The sequence below is a fragment of the Misgurnus anguillicaudatus genome, chromosome 17, assembly GCF_027580225.2.
Source record: "Misgurnus anguillicaudatus chromosome 17, ASM2758022v2, whole genome shotgun sequence".
Taxonomy (NCBI): domain Eukaryota; kingdom Metazoa; phylum Chordata; class Actinopteri; order Cypriniformes; family Cobitidae; genus Misgurnus; species Misgurnus anguillicaudatus.
In genome coordinates, this window is record NC_073353.2 from 39,246,501 (window position 1) to 39,266,009 (window position 19,509).

The window sequence follows — 19,509 nt, forward strand, 5'->3', positions numbered from 1 at the left end:
TAAAACATAGGTGAAGATAATAACGCAACAGTGAAGAAAATAACAAAACAGTAAGCCAGGGAAAAGAAAAATCCAGGGGTTCAAGGAAAGCCAGTTGATACAAAATTATATAAAAACACCAAAAAGTGTGCATACGTTTATAATTTTAGTAGTCTTTTTATTACTAGATAAAGATAATAATTTAGTGTAATTTGAAACATCTTTTTGAAAGAGAGAGAAAGGGTGGGGAGCTCTCGTCTTGCATTTGTGTATAAAATACTTTGCAAGCAAAATAGTTAAATTACATAGATAGTAAGTATTTTCATATTGCTTCTCAAAAGTAACAAAACCAAACAAAACATCTTTAAAGCACAGCTCAAAATCATTATAAATGTAGTCGGCAATGAATTGGCAAATGTCTAACCACAGTTTTTTTTTATAAAGTTACATTGCCAGAATAGGTGTATAAGAGTTTCTGGTTGTGAATTACAGAATGTGCAGTTTGTATCTATATTTAGTTAGAATTTTGACACAATAAAGGTTTTACCAGGATAATACTGAAGATATTTATAATATCCCAGCAACATTCCTGATAATAGCACACAGTTATATTTCCATTGGAATATATCGCCCCCTGCAGGATTGGCAAAGAAATGCTTTTAACGTGGTGGACACGAGGATAAAATAGCTCATGCGTTGGCAATAGGTGAGAACTTTTTAACTTCATCACCCCGCTCGTTCATTTATACAAACGTGTCAGCCAAATGTGGTGTGAGTTCACTTTAAACAGGGCAGATTCGGATTAAATCCACTTTCTTTCTCCGCCTCGTTGATTTGTTACGCAACTCTGAGGCGTTGGAAAGGAAAGGATATTGCAAAATGATCTTTCTCAAACATCCCAGAGACTGTGAAGAAGTAGCACGACAGTTCTGCCTGTGTTGAAACATTCATTCGTGTCTGTCTGTCTGTCTGAGGCCGGTTGTTGTCTTGTTTGTATGTTATTCATATGTGACTCAAACATAACGTCAGTTTGTTTGGTTTACTGAATGAAGTTATGTCCTGGGAACGCCGCAAACTGTAGATAAGTTACCCGGTTTGCCTTTTTAAGCGAAATATGTGCCTGACAGAACGTGTTGTTTCCTGTTTGATGTATTTTGCCCACGTTTTGACTTACCTGTCCTGCCTATGTCGTTGTTGTACATGTTCGTCCGCGCGTGACTGCATGCTGAGGTAAAAATACACAGCGCGTGCATACAGAAATAATCTCGATTTTGTCTGGTTTTAAGCCTAACTCGGACTATTTTTTATATTTCATTAATGTTTTCCATAACCATCAAATTTTCAAAACACATGGAAAATAGAAAAAAAATGGTCAGAAATTCCTTTTTAGTTACTAACATGGAAAACTACGTCATATGGTGCATTCTGGGTTACCATAAAATATGAAACAATTTTAAATTATTTATATTTAAATTTAGGCATTTAGCAGATGCTTTTATCCAAAGCGGCTTACAAAAACTAGAAAAACATCAATATTTATTTTGTAAAACATTTCATACATATATAAGTGTATTTTTTATTATATTAAGCATTAGTTAAAGAAGTAGAAAAACAAATAGGATGGAATTGAATGGGTACCGTAAACTGTGTGTGCTTACCATCATTTATCAAAATATCTTCTTCATCATCATTTATTACAATACTTCCATAATATTTGTTTTTCCTACTGTGGAAGTCAATGGTTAAAATCAGCTGTGTGCTTACCATCATTTATTATCAAAATATCTTCTTTCGTGTTGATCAGATAAAAGAAATTCAAACAGGTTTACAACAACATGAGGATGAGTAAATTATGACAGATTTTCTTTTTTGGGTGAACTATCCCTTTAAACCACGAGACTGAGCTGTCAGATGAATGGTTTGTTTTGTGGTTTAATATTGTTTTATTGCTTTGACTGTGATTTCCTGAATTTAGTGTTCACTCAGTCAGCACGAATGTTTGATGTCTTTAAAGCTAAACAAGTATGCAATCTGCTGTACATGAATTCATGTTTTAATAGAAATTGTTAAAATGATTAGAGACAGATATGACACTCTTAAGTTTGTTTTTGCTGCACTGGATAAACGTCAGAGAAGTTGCATGTCTGTTTATTCTGCAATATTGGCTTTTTGGAGAAATGTAAAATAATGAAGTGCACTACTCGCCGGTTGCTTACATTAAATCTTTGTGGAGTTTGAAGCAATATAAACAGCCCAAAAAACAGGTGGACACACTTTGAAATATGCAATATTTACTTTATGCATAAATCCTATTAGATGCATTTCGAGTCACCCTTACTGCATGTCAAGATAGGCCGTTTAGATGCCGTGCTTCTTTCAGCTATTTAAATGCATGTTCTCACATGTATGTATGGTTGCAAAAAAAGTTAATCTGGGGAATTTTGGAAATATTCCAAATAGGAAAACTTTCAATTTTCAATGAATTTCAGTTTTCAATGTTTTCTGTAACTTTGCCATTTTTTTCACATTTCTAGTTTACTCTTATTTCCTGTTAATTCCCATATATTCCCGTTAATACTTGCTAAGAACCAAACATGATGTATGAGGCATAGAGCCAAAGTCACTGTATTGTGATTTTAAAATCCTTCGGGTACTTGAGATCTCTGTGGTCGTGGGAACTCTGCTTGAATGGTTTTCTCTCAGTTAACTTGTGCTCTAAAGTGATGGTCATGTCCTAAAAATGCTTCCAACCAAACCACTTTATTCTGAACCTCCATTTGCAAGTAATAGATCATCAGGAGATTGTCAGACCAGAATGTAATGTTTCAGTGATTCAATCCAAAATCATGCTGCACACCCAAGGATTGCGAGCTGTTGAGAGATTGACACTCCCTTGTTAACCTTTATAGACAATGGTTTAGTGTGTTCTGCTGGGTCAAGTATTTAATTAGGATTAAAGTAAGTGCAGTGACATTAATGAAGACATGTTTGCTGGGTGACATCATCACCTGTTCAAAATAAATATTTTGTGAATGTTTAGGAGTATAGAGCAAACGTTATGACCCAGGGACCCCCAAATATGATGAATCTTTTGTGATGGACCCCCTTCCTAAACCATGTCCCATCTATTTATTTTTGCTTTTGAATGTTCTGGGACCCCTTAGAACCATCTGTAGGCCCCATGGGGGTCTCCAGAGCCCAGTTTGGAAACCCCTTGTATAGAGATATAGACATTTGTCTGAGAGTTTAAGTTACAGCTGCACTTACACCAACAGGTGGCACTGCATTTTGTTATCAAAATGCAATTTTTTGTGCAGTTTTTCATATGTTCTATTAGTCTATAGGTTTTACATTTGCTTTCTCTAATTTAACAAGTCAAATGATTGGTTTGCTTCTCACATAATGCTCGTCACATCATCGTGTCGAAGTTATTTTTGTATTTATTTTGAAACCGGTTCTGATTAAAACCCAGCTCTTGGTTTTAACTCTTGTAGGCAACTCCAGGGCAATGATTTATGCAATTTACTTCAGATCGCGTGTGTTCTGCTTTTTCAAACCTCAAGCAGTTTGCACAATTTATTTCCTTCCTTAAATTTTTAATGCTGATCAAAAACATTAAGTTCCCTGCGGCTTTTTTAAAGAACTGAAACTGTTATGCACGGATAAGAAATCAGTTTTAGTAACTCTGCAGTAATTTAGTAACTTGTCAGCAACTTTCATTTCTTTGTTTTGTTTTCCAGGGAACACGCATAGTGATAAAAATGTATAGTTATAAAGTCGCTCTAAATAATGGGGTCTTCCAAATGCTTTAATGTAAATTTTGCTTTAAATCTATTTTAGCTTTGGAGAAAACTTTCTAAAAAAATCAGATTTAAAACTGCATCTGAAATAGTCATCTGATCCAACAAATTTGTTTTGTTCAAAATCATAATTTGTCTTATGTATATTTTAAAGTTTTAAATATGTATATAAAACTGTTACCAATTTAAACATAAATAACTGTGTTAGGGATATACCAGTATATCAGCAAGGTGAATTATTTAGACAATTCGAGATTAGAACCGTGGACAACATTTCCTGTTATGACTTTTAATAAAATCTGTTAAGAACATTTGAGACAATTATGTTCATGTACACAGACTGAGTACACTTGACCTTTGAGTCGGTGGTTAAAACACTGTTGACTTCCAGTTAATCTGCAGTTCAGAGTTCATCAAAAAACATCATTAGACTAAAGAGATCTCTGCAACAGCATCATATTAGTTATTACAGGATTTCAACTGTTTAAGAAATATCATTTAATTTATTTTAATTTTACCGTTGTCCCAGCGGTAAATTTGTTTGTTTAATCACCTCAGATTTACAAGTCATTTTAACTTACTATTATCTTGTCTTCAGATGAGTTGAAATATGTCAACTGATTGTAGATGACTTAGGTTTAAAATAACTAATAACATTACAATTTTTTAATTAAAGTTGTATGTTTCAAGCGTATTAAAGTCACCAAAAACTTTTAACAATAAATTGGTCCTCAGGTTAAAGAAAAATGTTAAACAAATTTAATATTTAGCTTTTAAATAATTTTTTAAATAAGAGGAATAATCTGAAATGAAAGCGACATCAATCGTACAGTGGCAGTGTGACTGTAAAGTGTCATGTGAAAAGCTTGATGATGCATTGTAATATAAAAGTTAAGCAATAAAATAGTAAAAAAAATCATAATGGGAGTCAATGGAGTCATTTTTAAATGCTATTTAAGTTGTTTACATATAATCAATTTCTCCTTTTCAGTTCCACCATTTCGAAAATTCTTACCAGTTTAGTGTGAAACTTCGTTCTCCCTTTGCTTCTTCTTCAAATCAAATTATCAATATAATTTTCTCAATATTTTTTCTGAATTAATGTATGAATTATACCTCTAGTACACACATTACATTCATGTTTATGCTCGTGTCTGTAGAGGTTACAATGATTTCTGTTTTAACTCTGTTTTCTGTTTTATTCACAGATATGGGTCTGTTGCCCCTCATTTCTCTGCTCTCGTTATTCTGGGCTGCTCAATGTGCTGTAATAGCACAGAAACCTTCAGTTTTAGGTAAAATATTTTTTTTACTGATAATTAAGTAAATATGCATTTTAAATATACATAAGACTTTAAATCAAATTCAACTTTTCGTGGGAACTTAATCTAGGGAATTTTGGAAATATATTCCCAATATTCCAATTCATGGGAATTTACGAGAATTTATGTAAATTAATGGGAATTATTTAGAAATTTAGGCAATTGCATATAAACTACACTACTCAACATTTGAAGTGGATCAAAACCTTTCCTAAAAGTTTTCTTAAAACCAATATCCAATACCCGTTCTTGTTTTAGGAGAAATTTGATGAATGTTTTTGATCCACTTCAAATGTTGGCTAGTATATTTCATATACAACAATAAATGGATTTTGTATAGTCATAAGCAGACATGCATGCAAGGTAATACAATTTTTTAATGACATCCTGACTGATTTAATTGTAAGTAGAACTTTATTCTTTTTTTCTTTTCTTTTTTGAAGTAACACAAAAGCATAATAAACATTTATTATTATTATTATTATTATTATTATTATTATTATTATTATTATTATTATTATTATTATTATTATAGTTCTAGCTTACATTTAGATATGTTTTACTTGCTAGCTAGCTAGCTATCTACTAGCACATTTAGGTATTTGTTAAATTGTTAAAAAAATGCAACAAATGTGTTTTTTATAGTAGTCAAGGCTTGGAGTAGAAATCCCTCTTAAGTAATATATGGAGGATTTTAATTTCAGGGGGAGTGAGTGTGTGGGGGGTCATTTTTAGACACTACTTTTTTAAAATGTTTTCTCAGTCAGTGTATTATGTGTATAATGTTGTCGCACAATAGCTTACACACAGCACAAGGAAGTTTTAAACAAATGTATGTAATTTACGTATATGCATGCAAAGATGGACATTTTGACATTCATTTTGTGTGTAGGATTAAATAAATGATCTGTGCATTGGCCCTTCAGTAAACAGTGTGCTGCGTGCATGTGATTGAGGAATGTGCAGGGTAGAAATTCAATTGAAATTAGATTAAATTTTGTTGTTTTAAACAAAATTATGCTGCAAAATTTTTAAACTGCATTTAAGTTCCCTGTTATAGGCAACTTCCAATTTTTTCAACTTCCCAGTTTATTACAGTTAATTTCCATATATTCCCGTTAAATCCTATTGAAAGTTTCCAGCCTTGAAAATTCCCGGTATTTTGCAGCCCTTTGTATACTAGACACTTCATGGTTAATTTGCATCCACTGTCCACCTCTACTAATGCAAATTGTGTTTTGACTGATGGTGTTACTGTATCTCATGCACAGCCTGAATGTTCAAAATGTGGTTGCAATATCCTGCGTCTGACATGTTTTCTTGTAAATGAGCATTTTTTTATTCAATTCAATTCAATTTTATTTATATAGCGCTTTTCACAATAGTTAATTGTTTCAAAGCAGCTTTACATTAATAGATGTATGAAACCAAGAAAAACGAGCATAGTAATAATGTAACGTATACAGTAAAGTTGTAAGTTAAGCCAAAAGTGGCGGACTCTCTCCAGGGGATGAAAAACCCCCTAGGAGAAAAACCCTCCTGGCTAGTCCAGGGGGAAAACTCCTAGGAGGGAAAAAACCCTTGAGAGAGATACATATTTATTTATATAAATACTATCGGGGTATGTGAACGGCGGTCGCCGTGATTTCACCAAGTAAGATGTGATCCCTTTATCAGACTCAACAGATTTTGCCAACAAACTGGTATTTCTGAACGACCTCAAGCTGGGGTTAATCTCATTTTTGACGAAGGTGGCGTTTAGCGGCTTTGCATCTGAGCTCATCAAATGTGTATTATGTGTTAATTGTTTATGTTTTATCCCTGAGCTAAATTTTTAGAAATTGCTTCTAGTAGGGAGGGTGTGCGCTTTCATTTGTTTAGTTATATTCTCTAATGTGTGTATATATATGTTGGATATCTAACTGACTGGCTGTGTTTCCTCTAACAGACTCTTGCATAGACTTTGGAGCCGCTTTTGATCGAGTTTTCTCAGTACCAGGGGAAGCTGCAGCCTTAATCTGTACATTGGATATCCAACATCTCTTTAATCCTGCAAACATCTCTTATAACATAACATGGTACAATAAGCGAACGGGCTCTGAGGTTACACGGGTTGAGCGTGATGTCATACTGCAGGACAGACTACTGTGGTTCATGAACATCACCATGGAGCACAAAGGGAGCTACATATGTGTTGTCAGGTACAGACTGAGGTCTTTCTCTAAACTTAAATGTCTCAGTTCACCCCCAAATTAATAGGCATATATGGCAGATATTTCATATGTTTTTCACAAGCTTTCTAAGACTTAATGGGGACAAAGTTTTTAACTCTTTCCCCGCCATTTACAAGTTATCTCATTCCCTGCCAATGAGGCTTTCCTTTTCTTGACGAGTTTTTACGGTAATCTATAATTCCACTATTATCCAGTAGATGCCGCTCTTACCCAATTTATAAAAACTGAAGCAAAAACAACTTTTTCAACATTTAAAACTCTGTGCATGTTTCATCATCGTTCTGAATCTGATCTCTAACAAAATTCCCAGAAATGCAATTTTTTTTAGCTTTTTGCTCAAAATTTTTAAGAAACCTACACATATTTGAGAGGTGATAAAAAGAGAACAAACCAAAATAGGATAAAATGTTTTTAATCTGTTGTTTTATTTGATATATTTGTATGTTTACATACTATATTTATAGTATATCATATAGATAATTTATTATCTAAATATCATGTAGATAATTTATTATAGCATGTGGTATTATTATAATAAGATCCCCTTCTGACATCACAAGGGGAACCAAATATCAATGCCCTTTTTTTTTTTCACAAGCTTGCAGAGAATAGTTTACCAAAACTAAGATACTGGGTTGATCTTTTTTACATTTTCTAGGTTGATAAAAGCACTGGGGACCCAATTATAGCACCTAAACATAGTAAAAGTCAGATTTTTATGATATCTCCCCTTTTAAGACAAATTAACTAGTATTTTGAATCTGTACCATAACATACCTGTTTATTTATCAAGCAGTCTTTCCCTTAGATGTTTTGCTTTTTTAAAATAGTTTATAGAAGAAAACATTTAATTATAAATTTGACTAATTTCATTGTTTATGATGAATATAGCAATATATGAGTGTATATGAATGAATAGCAATATTTACTAACGCTGTGATGTCTGTAGTTTTATTTTATTTTGGGGTGAAATGTGACGTCATATTTTATTTTCTTGAGATTCTCTGTTCTGGTGCAGCATTCTGTTGACCACTGATGTAAATAGGTGGAAAGATTAACTGCAAAGGTAAACGGTGTACATTTCCAGGATGGTGAGATGAGCAAAGTTAATGAATCGAGGTTATTTGTTTGGCAGTGACCTTTAAACAGCGTGTTATCTCAATACACCTACTCCAACAGTGGCTGAAAGCAGCCAGATGCTTTGGAAAAACATTTGTTGAGATTTCCTGAAAAGGTTCAAAGGTCTTCTTTGAAGCTCAACACAATTTTCCGGGTCTTTTAGGTCAGTGGTTTAGGTATCCTGCCCTACCAACACTTTACTGGCTCTATTGTGTTAGAAAGAAACACTACAGGACATTATAAAGCATGATTAAGTAAAAGTAGATTAATTTTAACAAGTGAACGTGATTTTTTTTTTTTTTTTTTCACTTTTGGATCTCAAACAGTCAGTAGAGGGCAGCAGAAGTCTAGTCATGTATGTAAAGGTTTAGCTGTATCTCCTATGAGGGACAAATGTTCTCACTAACTGATATCATTTGAACAACATTTGTCTGGTCCTTGCTGGATGAAAATCTCATAATTCACCCGATTCATGTTTTAATTTAAATCCAATGCCGTGCACATTTCTGTTGGGCTTAGGTTTAGGGATAGAGTTTCACACAGTCTATTCAAGTCTTTGTTTAATCTGCTTTAATTTGTCTCAGCAGAACTGAAGAGAAGTGCTTTAAACAGGCGACGGTGTTAATGGTCACTGAAATGACTTCAGAGAGCTGCGTGCGAGCACAGAGGAGCGGGCAGAGGATCAACGCTCAGGTCAATGGCTATCTCGCCTGTCCTCTGAGGGGTTATATAAAGAGTGTGGACAGTTCTTCAATCCAGTGGTACAAGGTAAAACAAAAGGCAACACGTTGTTAATTAATTAATTTCTCATATGATTTTCTAAATAATTGTGACTAGTAGGGGAGAACTGGGGCAAAAGTAACACGGGACATTTGCATTTCAAACTATGACAACATCTTTAGCATGCAACCCTTGACAAAGCTGACAAATTTTGTCATCGCTTTGGACATGTAGGTCCAGAAAGCTGTTTTCGACCATGATAAGTAAATTCCTAAAGCGGTAATTTTTTCTTATAACGCGTTGAATTTCTGGTATCGTGTGTTACTGTACTGACTATATATATATATATATATATATATATATATATATATCCCAAGGGTTTTTTCCTCCTAGGACTTTTTTTACTTCCCCGCCTTAAAATCCAGGGTTTTTTCTCCTAGGGGGTTTTTCAACCCGGGGAGGCAGCCTTTTTGGGCTTAACTTCTATACGTTACATTAGTAATACGTTTGCTTATAATGTTGATTTATAGCCGCAGCAAATTTAGCTGCTTGTGCTATCGTGTATTATGTTGTGCTATCTGTCGATTTTCTGTGCTTTTCACTGCTTCTATTAATGTAAAGCTGCTTTGATACAATTACCAAATTGTGAAAAGCGCTATATAAATAAAATTGAATTGAATTGAATTGATCAATCTACAGGTTATTTAGTCCTCTAACACATCCTGAAGTTTGACTTCTCAGAGTTTTTCACAGAGCCGGTCCTCCCTATACGCAGAGTACGCAAGGTGCGTAGGGCCCTGCACAGACCAGATAGCGAGTGACATCATTGTGCACGAGAGCTATTATAATGGATAACAAGCAGTATAATCTCACAATACTTTAATACAATTTGTTTACAAACATGGACATGGTTATTTTGTGGTATCCATGGTTTTATTACAGTAACCATGTTTTTAACTGTAGTAAAACTATGGATGATTTTTGTAAGGGTAGTGCTTTTCAGAAAACACGTCGATGTTATAATTAGGAAGTATTTTGATGACTGTCACTGTAATGTCCATCTGGCAAAAATGTACAGCTATAAGATAATACAACATATTTTTAGTAAACATTTGTTTATATCTACATTTAAGCAGAGACAGTCGGTGGGTTTTATAAAGGTGCTGACAGGGCCCCCTCACAAAGTTGCTTAGGGCCCCCCCAGCATTTAGGACCGACACTGGTTTTTCAGAATAAAAGTAAATCGGGTTTAAATGTCAGGAGTTCCTGTCGGGACGAAAGTAACACTTGTTACTTTTGTCCCGCTGCTAATACTGTTGCATTATGTTGAACATTTTATGGTAATTTGATTTAATTTAGTTTTCATAGTGTTCATACTGTTGAAATAAATACTTTATTCTCAACAATTAAAGTTTGTACTGTCGGGTTGCTTTTGAAACATTTGATGAAACGTTGAATTTAAGATAAACAATGAAATATGTTTGCAGTTACATTTTAACAAGGTGATAGTCAAGTATATTTATTAAAAACAATTGTAACACAAAAATCTATCTGGTTCTGTTGTGTTACTTTCGTCCCAGCTGACGGAGTCAAAAGTAACAATGCCCTACTTATGTTCAAAGTGAAATTATACTGAAGTCATTTAACATTCGTTCAAAATTCCACCTGGTATTGAATGTGACCACACTTGTGAGTTATTGACCAAAGCAAAAATATATCTCTGTCTAGCTTTTAAATGTAAGTTTTTCTGAAAAATGGTACTTTCACCCCTGCTCTCCATTAGGCATGATTTATTTTACACAGTTAATTGTTGCTTGTCAAAAAGATTGGCATCTATTTTTTTTGTGAACTGCTACTTTCCTGTTATGGTTTAGTGCTTCGCAAACTATCTTGACTTTCTTGATCTCATTCTCAGAACTGTCAGAAGATTGAAGAAGATGAGAAATTTGTACCCATGCAAGACATGCTGCTCATCAAAAACGCACATGTTGATGACAGTGGTTTTTACACCTGCAAAATGACCTTTCGTTTAGACAACATCATCAGTGAAATGACGGAGACTCTTGAGTGTGAAGTTCACGGTGAGGATTTAAAACACAATGGACAGAAAACCTCTTGCTTTATTTAAAGAATATTATATTCATACATCAAGACCCATTTTACACCTGCATCACATCTGTATTAGTCATTTAATTACATGTGATAAGCCAAGACAGATGCTGTTTATACTCTGATGTGGGTCTCATGCCAGTAAATACTGTACATATTTTACGAGGTGGCTAATTCATATTATCTCCGCTAGTGTTATAAAAAGTTGCCAGCCAGCGCCAGCTTCTTTTATGATTTTCACAAACGTTTAATATCTTCCAGAAAATGTCCTTCTTTAAATATCTAAACATATAATATAAATGAAATACAATACAAATGAAAGAACAGCCCACCTGCTTTTAAACAAAATAAAAGTTTCATTTTTTGTTTATTTGTCCTACCCATATTTATCACCTCTCAAATATGGGAAGGTTTCTTCAAAAATACCACATTTTGAGCAAAAAGCTGAAATAATTATTTTTTGTGAAGGACTTGATGATCAAGACATACACAGAGTTTTTACTGTTTTGGATCGGTGGATGCGGCAGTGTTGTGTAAGTTGTGTAAGAGTGCCACCTAGTGGATAATGGTGGAAATATGGATTGGCGTAAAAACTTGTCATTGGCAGAGAAGCGTTTTCTCTTAAGTACTATTCGGACGGGATTAGTTTTACGTAGGGAGGTGGGGTAAAGCAAGTTTTATCAGAGCTTCTCAGTGATTTTAGTCCTGTCCGAATGCGCCATGTCAGTAATCATTACGGACAATGTCAGTAAAGATTACGGCGACTTTTACCTTCTGTAAAAAGGTCCGGAGAAATTACCTCAGGTAATACTAATCCAAGTGGGAATAGATCAGCTGTAAATATACACATAAATCGCGCCATTTCCTTTTTATTTGCGGGTTTCTTTTAAATATAAAAGCGCTTAAAAAGCATTTACTTGCGTTCTAGCCAGAAAAACAAGTCAGTGGCAAGTCAGTTCCTGAATAACACGACACAAACTTTAAAAAATAAGTCAAGTCAGTTTTCTTCGTAGAGGCACGGAAACTGACGTTCTCCCCAAACTGAAATTAATCTTGCGTTTTCCTTGCCTGTTTCATGATGTTTGCACATCTGATATCAAGAAGCAAGGTAATGTGCACTTGACGACGAGAGGTGACACGCTGCGCCAACGAGTTGCCCCTCCCACTTCTGAATGTTTTTACTGAGATTTTTAATCCTGTCCGAATTGACCATCAATATTACAGATGTCGTGTGGTAAAATTACATTACCCCATATACCCCTGTAAAACTAATCCCGTCCGAATAGGGTTTTAGTTTACGTGATAACTCGTCAATAGCGGGAAAAGAGTTAATTCGTACGACCACATTGTACACTTTGCTTCGACCCCTGTGACGCTGGGGTTAGGGGTGTGGTGTCGTTATTGTTCTTTATAATAATTCTATTTTTTTGTAAGATTTGCTTTGTATGAATTTATACATATTAGTCAACTCGTAAAATATGATTCTCATGAGATCAGGTTAGAGTCTGATATGTGTCTCAAATGCAACTTCTGTGGCCACTTATACTCAGATTTGTAGGAGGTGGATTAAAATCCCTGAATTTAGACTACAAAATGTGATGGTGTAAACATGGATCTGATCATTTACAATACATCACCGTTATTATCACACAAAACAGGTCATTTACTAAGGAAACCAGTAAAATACAGTACCACATGTAAAACTGCATTCTCAAATATAGCATTTTTCTTCAAAACATAGTAGCGTGATGATAAAATGACTTGTGATTTGTATATGTTTGTGTATTTGATGATTTACAGATGAATATTCAATGAATCCTCGAATGGTTGAGCCGGTTAATGACCTCATCAAAGTGGACATTGGTAAGTGTGTGACTTATATTTTTATACTTTCTGTTTTAAGCCACTCAGAAAATATAAATCCAAACTATAAATCTAATACAGTCTTATTTGGGCACTGACAGCTCGTCTGATAAAAGAGAGGCGTGTGTTTTGCCTCGTATCTTCAGTTGTGGACAAAAATATTGGCACCCTTGGTACATATGAGCAAAAAAGGCTGTGAAAATAAATCTAGAAATATACTTCAGAGATTTTTTTACTTGTAACAATTGTTAAAGGTGCCAATAATTGTGTCCAGTGTGTATTAGAAAAAAAACATTTGTTTAATAATGTAATTCCCCCCACCCCAATTTCAATTGTTTTACCATAATAAAACATTTTATTTATTTATTTATTTTTGTGAAATTTACCACGAGTGCCAATATTTTTGTCCACAACTGTACATTTAAATACTTCCTCTCTTTTTGTACTTTTTCTCACCAGCCCTGTATTATTTTTTTATATATAGTACACTCCAGAAAGAGCACAATGTTTAAAGCTGAAGTGGTTCCCAACCTTATTTCTTGCACCCATGCAATATAATATACATAACTATATTATCAGTGTTAGGGTTGGGCGGTTTGACCAAAAATCCATTTCATGGAATGAATAATTTTATTTCTTAGTAATAGTATATTTCACGGTATACATGTTTTTCGGTTTATATTGTTTTTGGATTATAAAAATGTGCTGAAATTTGCCACTCACAATAGCTTTAAACTAAATTCTCACCACAGTTTTAAAATATGGGAGAGTTAAAGTTAGTGTTAAAGTGAAAATGCCCAGAAGACAACAACAGATTAAGTGTTGATAGACAGAATCTTGTTTTTAATTGAGTTATTAATTTTATAGACTATTGAAGCTATAGTATGTATTCATTGTATTTTGTATTATGTTCATGTAAAATGAACAGGTATAACTATATGCACAAACCTACAGGCAGAATAAATACCATATGAGAGACAGAGCTCTAGATATAGATATTATTCAATTCAATTTTATTTATATAGTGCTTTCACAATTGTTAATTGTTTCAAAGCAGCTTTACATGAATAGATGTAGGGGAAAACACAGAATAATAGATAGATGTATTCTACAAGCGAGCGTAGTAATAATGTGACTTATACAGTAAAGTGCTAAGTTAAGCCAATGTTGGCTGATTATAAATATGACGAGTGCTGTGAAGCGATGACCATAGAGTCTGTTTTAAGGTCTTGATGCACTTTATTTTCTATTAGACCTTAACCACTGCATCCCTTTCTCGTCTTTCTGATTAAAGATGTTGTTTGTACTATAAGCAAACTACATCGCTCCAGCAGCACACGTGTCACTAATATAAACTTCAGTTTTGTCTTAGTTTGCTTAAAGTTCAGAAAACTTAACAACTATTAGCATTATGTGCGAGAATTTTTTTATTTGGTGACGCAACCCCTTGTGCGCGCCTCGAGACCTTACGCGAGAGACCGGCTGCTGCATGAGCACACAGAGAGAGAGAGAGACCCACGGTGGATTTACTGACGCTTATGAAATTACAGAAATTACTCATTTGTTTGTTATGAGTGTATGTTTCTCTGTCACACTCAGTCTAACATGTGGAGTACAGAGTTAGCCACGCCCACTTATTTACATTACGCGGAAAAGACGAAATAGAAAAATCTGTTACGTCTGACATTTTTATTTTACGGTTACGGAATATACCGACATATTGCCCAGCCCTAACTGTATTGTTTTTATTACCTCAGAATGAGACATTTTTATCTACATACACCGGGGGTCTCCTTACATGGAAGTCGTCGTCATGTTTCTACAGTAGCCCTAAATGGACAAACTTCTATAAAGAGCGCATTTCGTCTCTACGTTGTCTCGGATGACGACATGTTTGTCCTGCGGCAGCTACCGTATGCGTTTTTAAATTGAGGGGTCAGCTGTTGGTTGCAATTCACAATCTCACCACTAGATAAAATTTACACACACCACTTTTAAATGAGAATTTTTTAACATAATTATGCATATTGCGACTCTGTAAAGGGTGTTCCCCATTGTTGTATATACGGTTTCATCGGACGCACGTGCGCTGACGCGTATATACTTCAGAGTCAAGGCGGCTGACTAACTGGGTGACTGTCAGGCGGCCTAGTCGCATTCGGCATCCAAATCACGTTCCTGTTTTAATATCAAACAGATTTTCTCCACTCAGCAATACACCGGCTGAGACATCTGTTAAAGGTGCCCTGGTTATTGGAGATTCTATACTCAGGAACGTTGGCATTGAGGCACCAGCCACCATAGTCGATTGTATACCGGGAGCCAGAGCGTCTGACATTAGATCCAAACTTAAAGTGCTGGCTAATGCTAACCGTAAGTTTTCTAAGATTGTTATTCACGCCGGCACGAATGACACCAGACTCCGCCAGTCGGAGATCACCAAAGATACTATTAAAGAGGTGTGTGAAATTGCAAAAACAATGTCAGACAATGTAATTTGCTCTGGTCCCCTCCCCGCCTACCGGGGGGATGAAACTTACAGTAGATTAGTGTCTCTTCATGGCTGGATGTCAAAGTGGTGCCCTCAGCATAACGTAGGGTTTATAGACAATTGGAAGCATTTCCGGGGAAGACCTGACCTGCTAAAGAGAGATGGCCTCCATCCGTCTCCGGAAGGAAGTGCTATACTCTCTAGAAATCTGACCAATAGTCTTACTTTTGATATTGTCTGACTATCCAGGGCCCAGGTCAGGAAACAGACAGATCGGCTTACCCATCAGTCTGTTAGCTGCCTTGACATGTCAAGATCACATATATCCCAGCACATAGAGCCTTTTTTAACAGAGTACCAACACATCTCGACTGTGTCTGTTCCTCGAACAAATAAATACAGAGCACCGTTTACCCCGTCTCGCACAAATCTTATTAACATAAAACTAGAACATATTACATTAACAGATGAAACTCAAATGTTAAAATTCGGCCTTCTTAACATTAGATCACTTACCAACAAAGAACCAATTATCAATGAAATAATTACTGACCAAAACTTAGATGCACTCTGTTTAACAGAAACCTGGCTTAAAGCAGACGATTACACCAGTTTAAACGAATCCACCCCACAAGACTATTATTATAAACATGTTCCTCGTCTAATAGGGAGAGGGGGTGGTGTAGCTACAATATACAATAAAATATTCAAAGTAAACCATAAATCCAACCTAAAATTTAATTCGTTTGAAATAATACTGTTAAATATGGAAATAACTGATCGCAACAACAAACGACTTTCGTTCATTTTAGCTACCATATATAGGCCTCCAGGCCACCACACAGATTTTCTTAAAGAAATAGCAGACTTCCTATCTGAGCTTACAGTCACTGTAGATAAAGCTCTTATCGTTGGTGATTTTAATATCCATGTGGATAATCCAAAAGATGCATTAGGACGTGCGTTTATGGATGTTCTAAATTCTCTCGGCATTAAACAAAATGTGTCAGGGCCCACGCATACTCGTAATCACACACTAGACTTAATTCTGTCACTCGGACTCAATATTAATGACATCGAAATATCACCCCAGAGCGATGCCGTTTCAGACCATTGCCTTGTGTCATGCACAATACTTCTAGATAGGACCGCTCAGTCTACAACATGCTACAGATTAGCCAGAACAATAATTTCCACCACTAAAGATAGCTTTATTAGCACTCTTCCAGACCTGTCCCAAATGAAACATGTAGCAGATAATCGTGAAGATCTAGATATTATAATAGAAAACCTGAACAACGTCTGCTCTAGCACGTTGGATGCCGTTGCTCCCATTCGAAAAAAGAGAATCAAAGAAAAACCGCCAGCTCCATGGTATGACCATCATACTGCAGCCCTTAAAAAAGTAGCTAGAAAAATGGAAAGAAACTACCGAAGCACAAAGTTAGAGGTATGGCGTTCAGCATGGAAAGAGAGTGTTCAACACTACAGACAGGATATTAAAACTGCCAGATCTACCTATCTCAGTACGCTTATTAAAGAAAATCATAACAACCCTCGTTTTCTATTTAGCACAGTTGCGAAACTGACTAGAAACAAAGAACAAACAGAAACCAATAGTAAACTCCAACACAATAGTGACGACTTCATGAACTTCTTTACTAACAAAATTATGTTTATTGGGGAAAACATAGAAACTATGCAAGCAGCCATCACTCTACCCAATAGTACATTTTCCACTAGATTACCAAACGAACATCTTGAGTCATTTAATCCTACTACAATAGAAGAGCTCTCTAAACTAGTAACGTCATCAAATCATCGTCCTGTATACTAGACCCCGTTCCCACAAAATTACTAAAAGAGGTATTTCATGTAGTGGCAGACACTGTACTTAATATCTTTAACTCATCTCTAGAATTAGGATACGTTCCAACAGCTTTCAAACTAGCAGTTATTAGACCGCTCATTAAAAAGCAAAACCTTGACCAGGGAGATCTTAATAACTTTAGACCAATCTCAAATCTACCTTTTCTTTCTAAAATATTAGAAAAAATAGTGGCAAGCCAGCTACACACATTCGTAGAAAATAATAATACATATGAAAAGTTCCAATCAGGATTCAGGCCCCACCATAGCACAGAGACAGCGCTGCTTAGAGTTACAAATGACCTCCTATTAACATCCGATCGTGGTGAAATCTCAATCCTTATATTACTAGACCTTAGTGCAGCCTTTGACACAATAGATCACACAATCTTACTCAATAGACTAGAAAACTATGTTGGCATCAGTGGTCAGGCGTTAGCCTGGTTCAGATCGTATCTAACCAATCGATATCACTTTGTTTATGTAAATGAGGAAGAGTCATATCACTCCCCCGTTAAATACGGCATACCTCAGGGATCAGTTTTAGGCCCTATCCTATTCTCGTTATATATGTTACCTCTAGGAGACATTATCAGGAAACATAACATAAGTTTTCACTGCTATGCGGATGATACCCAGCTTTACATCTCGTCGCATCCTAGCGAAACCCACCAGTTTTCTAAGCTAACAGACTGCATTAGTGATATTAGGGACTGGATGGCACAAAACTTTCTTATGCTAAACTCCAATAAAACAGAGATACTTATTATTGAACCGAATCGCTACAAACATAATATGTCAGATTACAAGTTGCCCATAGATGGCTGCACGGTGGTGCCATCTTCCACGGTTAAGAATTTAGGCGTAATGTTCGACAGCAATCTATCTTTTGATAGTCATATCGCCAACATCTGCCGCACAGCATTCTTCCATCTTAGAAATATCTCAAAAATACGCCATATGCTGTCTGCATCAGACGCAGAAAAGCTTATACATGCTTTTATGACCTCTAGAATAGACTATTGTAACTCGTTACTCGGGGGATGCCATGCAAATCAGGTAAACAAGCTACAGCTGGTTCAAAACGCCGCCGCAAGAGTGCTTACTCGATCTAAAAAGTATGACCGCATCAGTCCAATTCTGGCATCTTTACACTGGCTACCAGTTAAATATCGTATACAATTTAAAATATTACTAATCACCTACAAAGCCTTAAATGACCTAGCGCCTTCGTATATTAAAGAACTACTATCAGAATACAATCCATCACGTAAACTGCGCTCACAAAATTCTGGTCACTTAATTATCCCTAGAATATCAAAAGTGTCTAAAGGTGGTAGATCCTTTTCCTACTTAGCCCCTAAGCTCTGGAATGATTTACCAAACAATGTTCGAGTATCAGACACAGTCGATCAATTTAAATCTAAACTTAAGACATTCTTCTTTAACAAAGCATTCACATAAAATGTCCAGTAAATGTACATTTCCCGCAGTAGTTAGTTTGTCCAGAACAAAGCACTCACATACCTCATATGGGTAATATACTTATGCCGCAATAGTTAGCCTGTCTGGAACCGAGCCGACTTGAACCACTATAATGTTTGACACTTGCATTGCATGTGAACGGCCCCTACGCTAATAGAATTCTGTTTTTCTCTCCCTGTCTCGTCCTCAACCACGAGGACCATGAGACAAACAGACCCAGTTCCGGTTGCTCTGAAGATCATTGCATCACTGATCCACTGGCTGTCCTTCAACGTGATGACCAGCCGATGCCCGACCAACGACCACCGGCTAAACCAGTTTAATTCGCTTACCCGCCTCCTAACCCTACCGTTTCTATATATATATATATATAAATATATATTAATTCCTCCCAAGGGTTTTTGTCCTTCTAGGACTTTTTCCCATTGGGTTTTTTTTCCTAGAGGGTTTTTAATCCCAGGGAGAGTCAGCCAACTTTGGCTTAATTTAGCACTTTACAGTATACGTTACTTTATTAA

General features: G+C 35.6%; 1 protein-coding gene across 2 annotated transcripts in view; it reads left to right on the plus strand.

The window, feature by feature from the left end:
* Nucleotides 1-617: 617 nt before the first annotated feature.
* The window catches only part of LOC129451532 (interleukin-1 receptor type 1), a 29,460-nt gene continuing 10,568 nt past the window's right edge, over nucleotides 618-19,509 (plus strand). The window contains exons 1-6 of one of the 2 annotated variants that reach the window (XM_073854744.1): nucleotides 618-685; nucleotides 4,988-5,074; nucleotides 7,050-7,302; nucleotides 9,042-9,222; nucleotides 11,090-11,255; nucleotides 13,084-13,146. In XM_073854744.1, the coding sequence (XP_073710845.1) occupies nucleotides 4,990-5,074; nucleotides 7,050-7,302; nucleotides 9,042-9,222; nucleotides 11,090-11,255; nucleotides 13,084-13,146 (748 nt within the window). In that variant the 5' untranslated portion in view covers nucleotides 618-685; nucleotides 4,988-4,989. Of the gene's footprint in view, nucleotides 686-722; nucleotides 1,059-4,985; nucleotides 5,075-7,049; nucleotides 7,303-9,041; nucleotides 9,223-11,089; nucleotides 11,256-13,083; nucleotides 13,147-19,509 lie in introns of those variants that run through there. The other variant, XM_073854743.1, reaches the window with a different exon arrangement.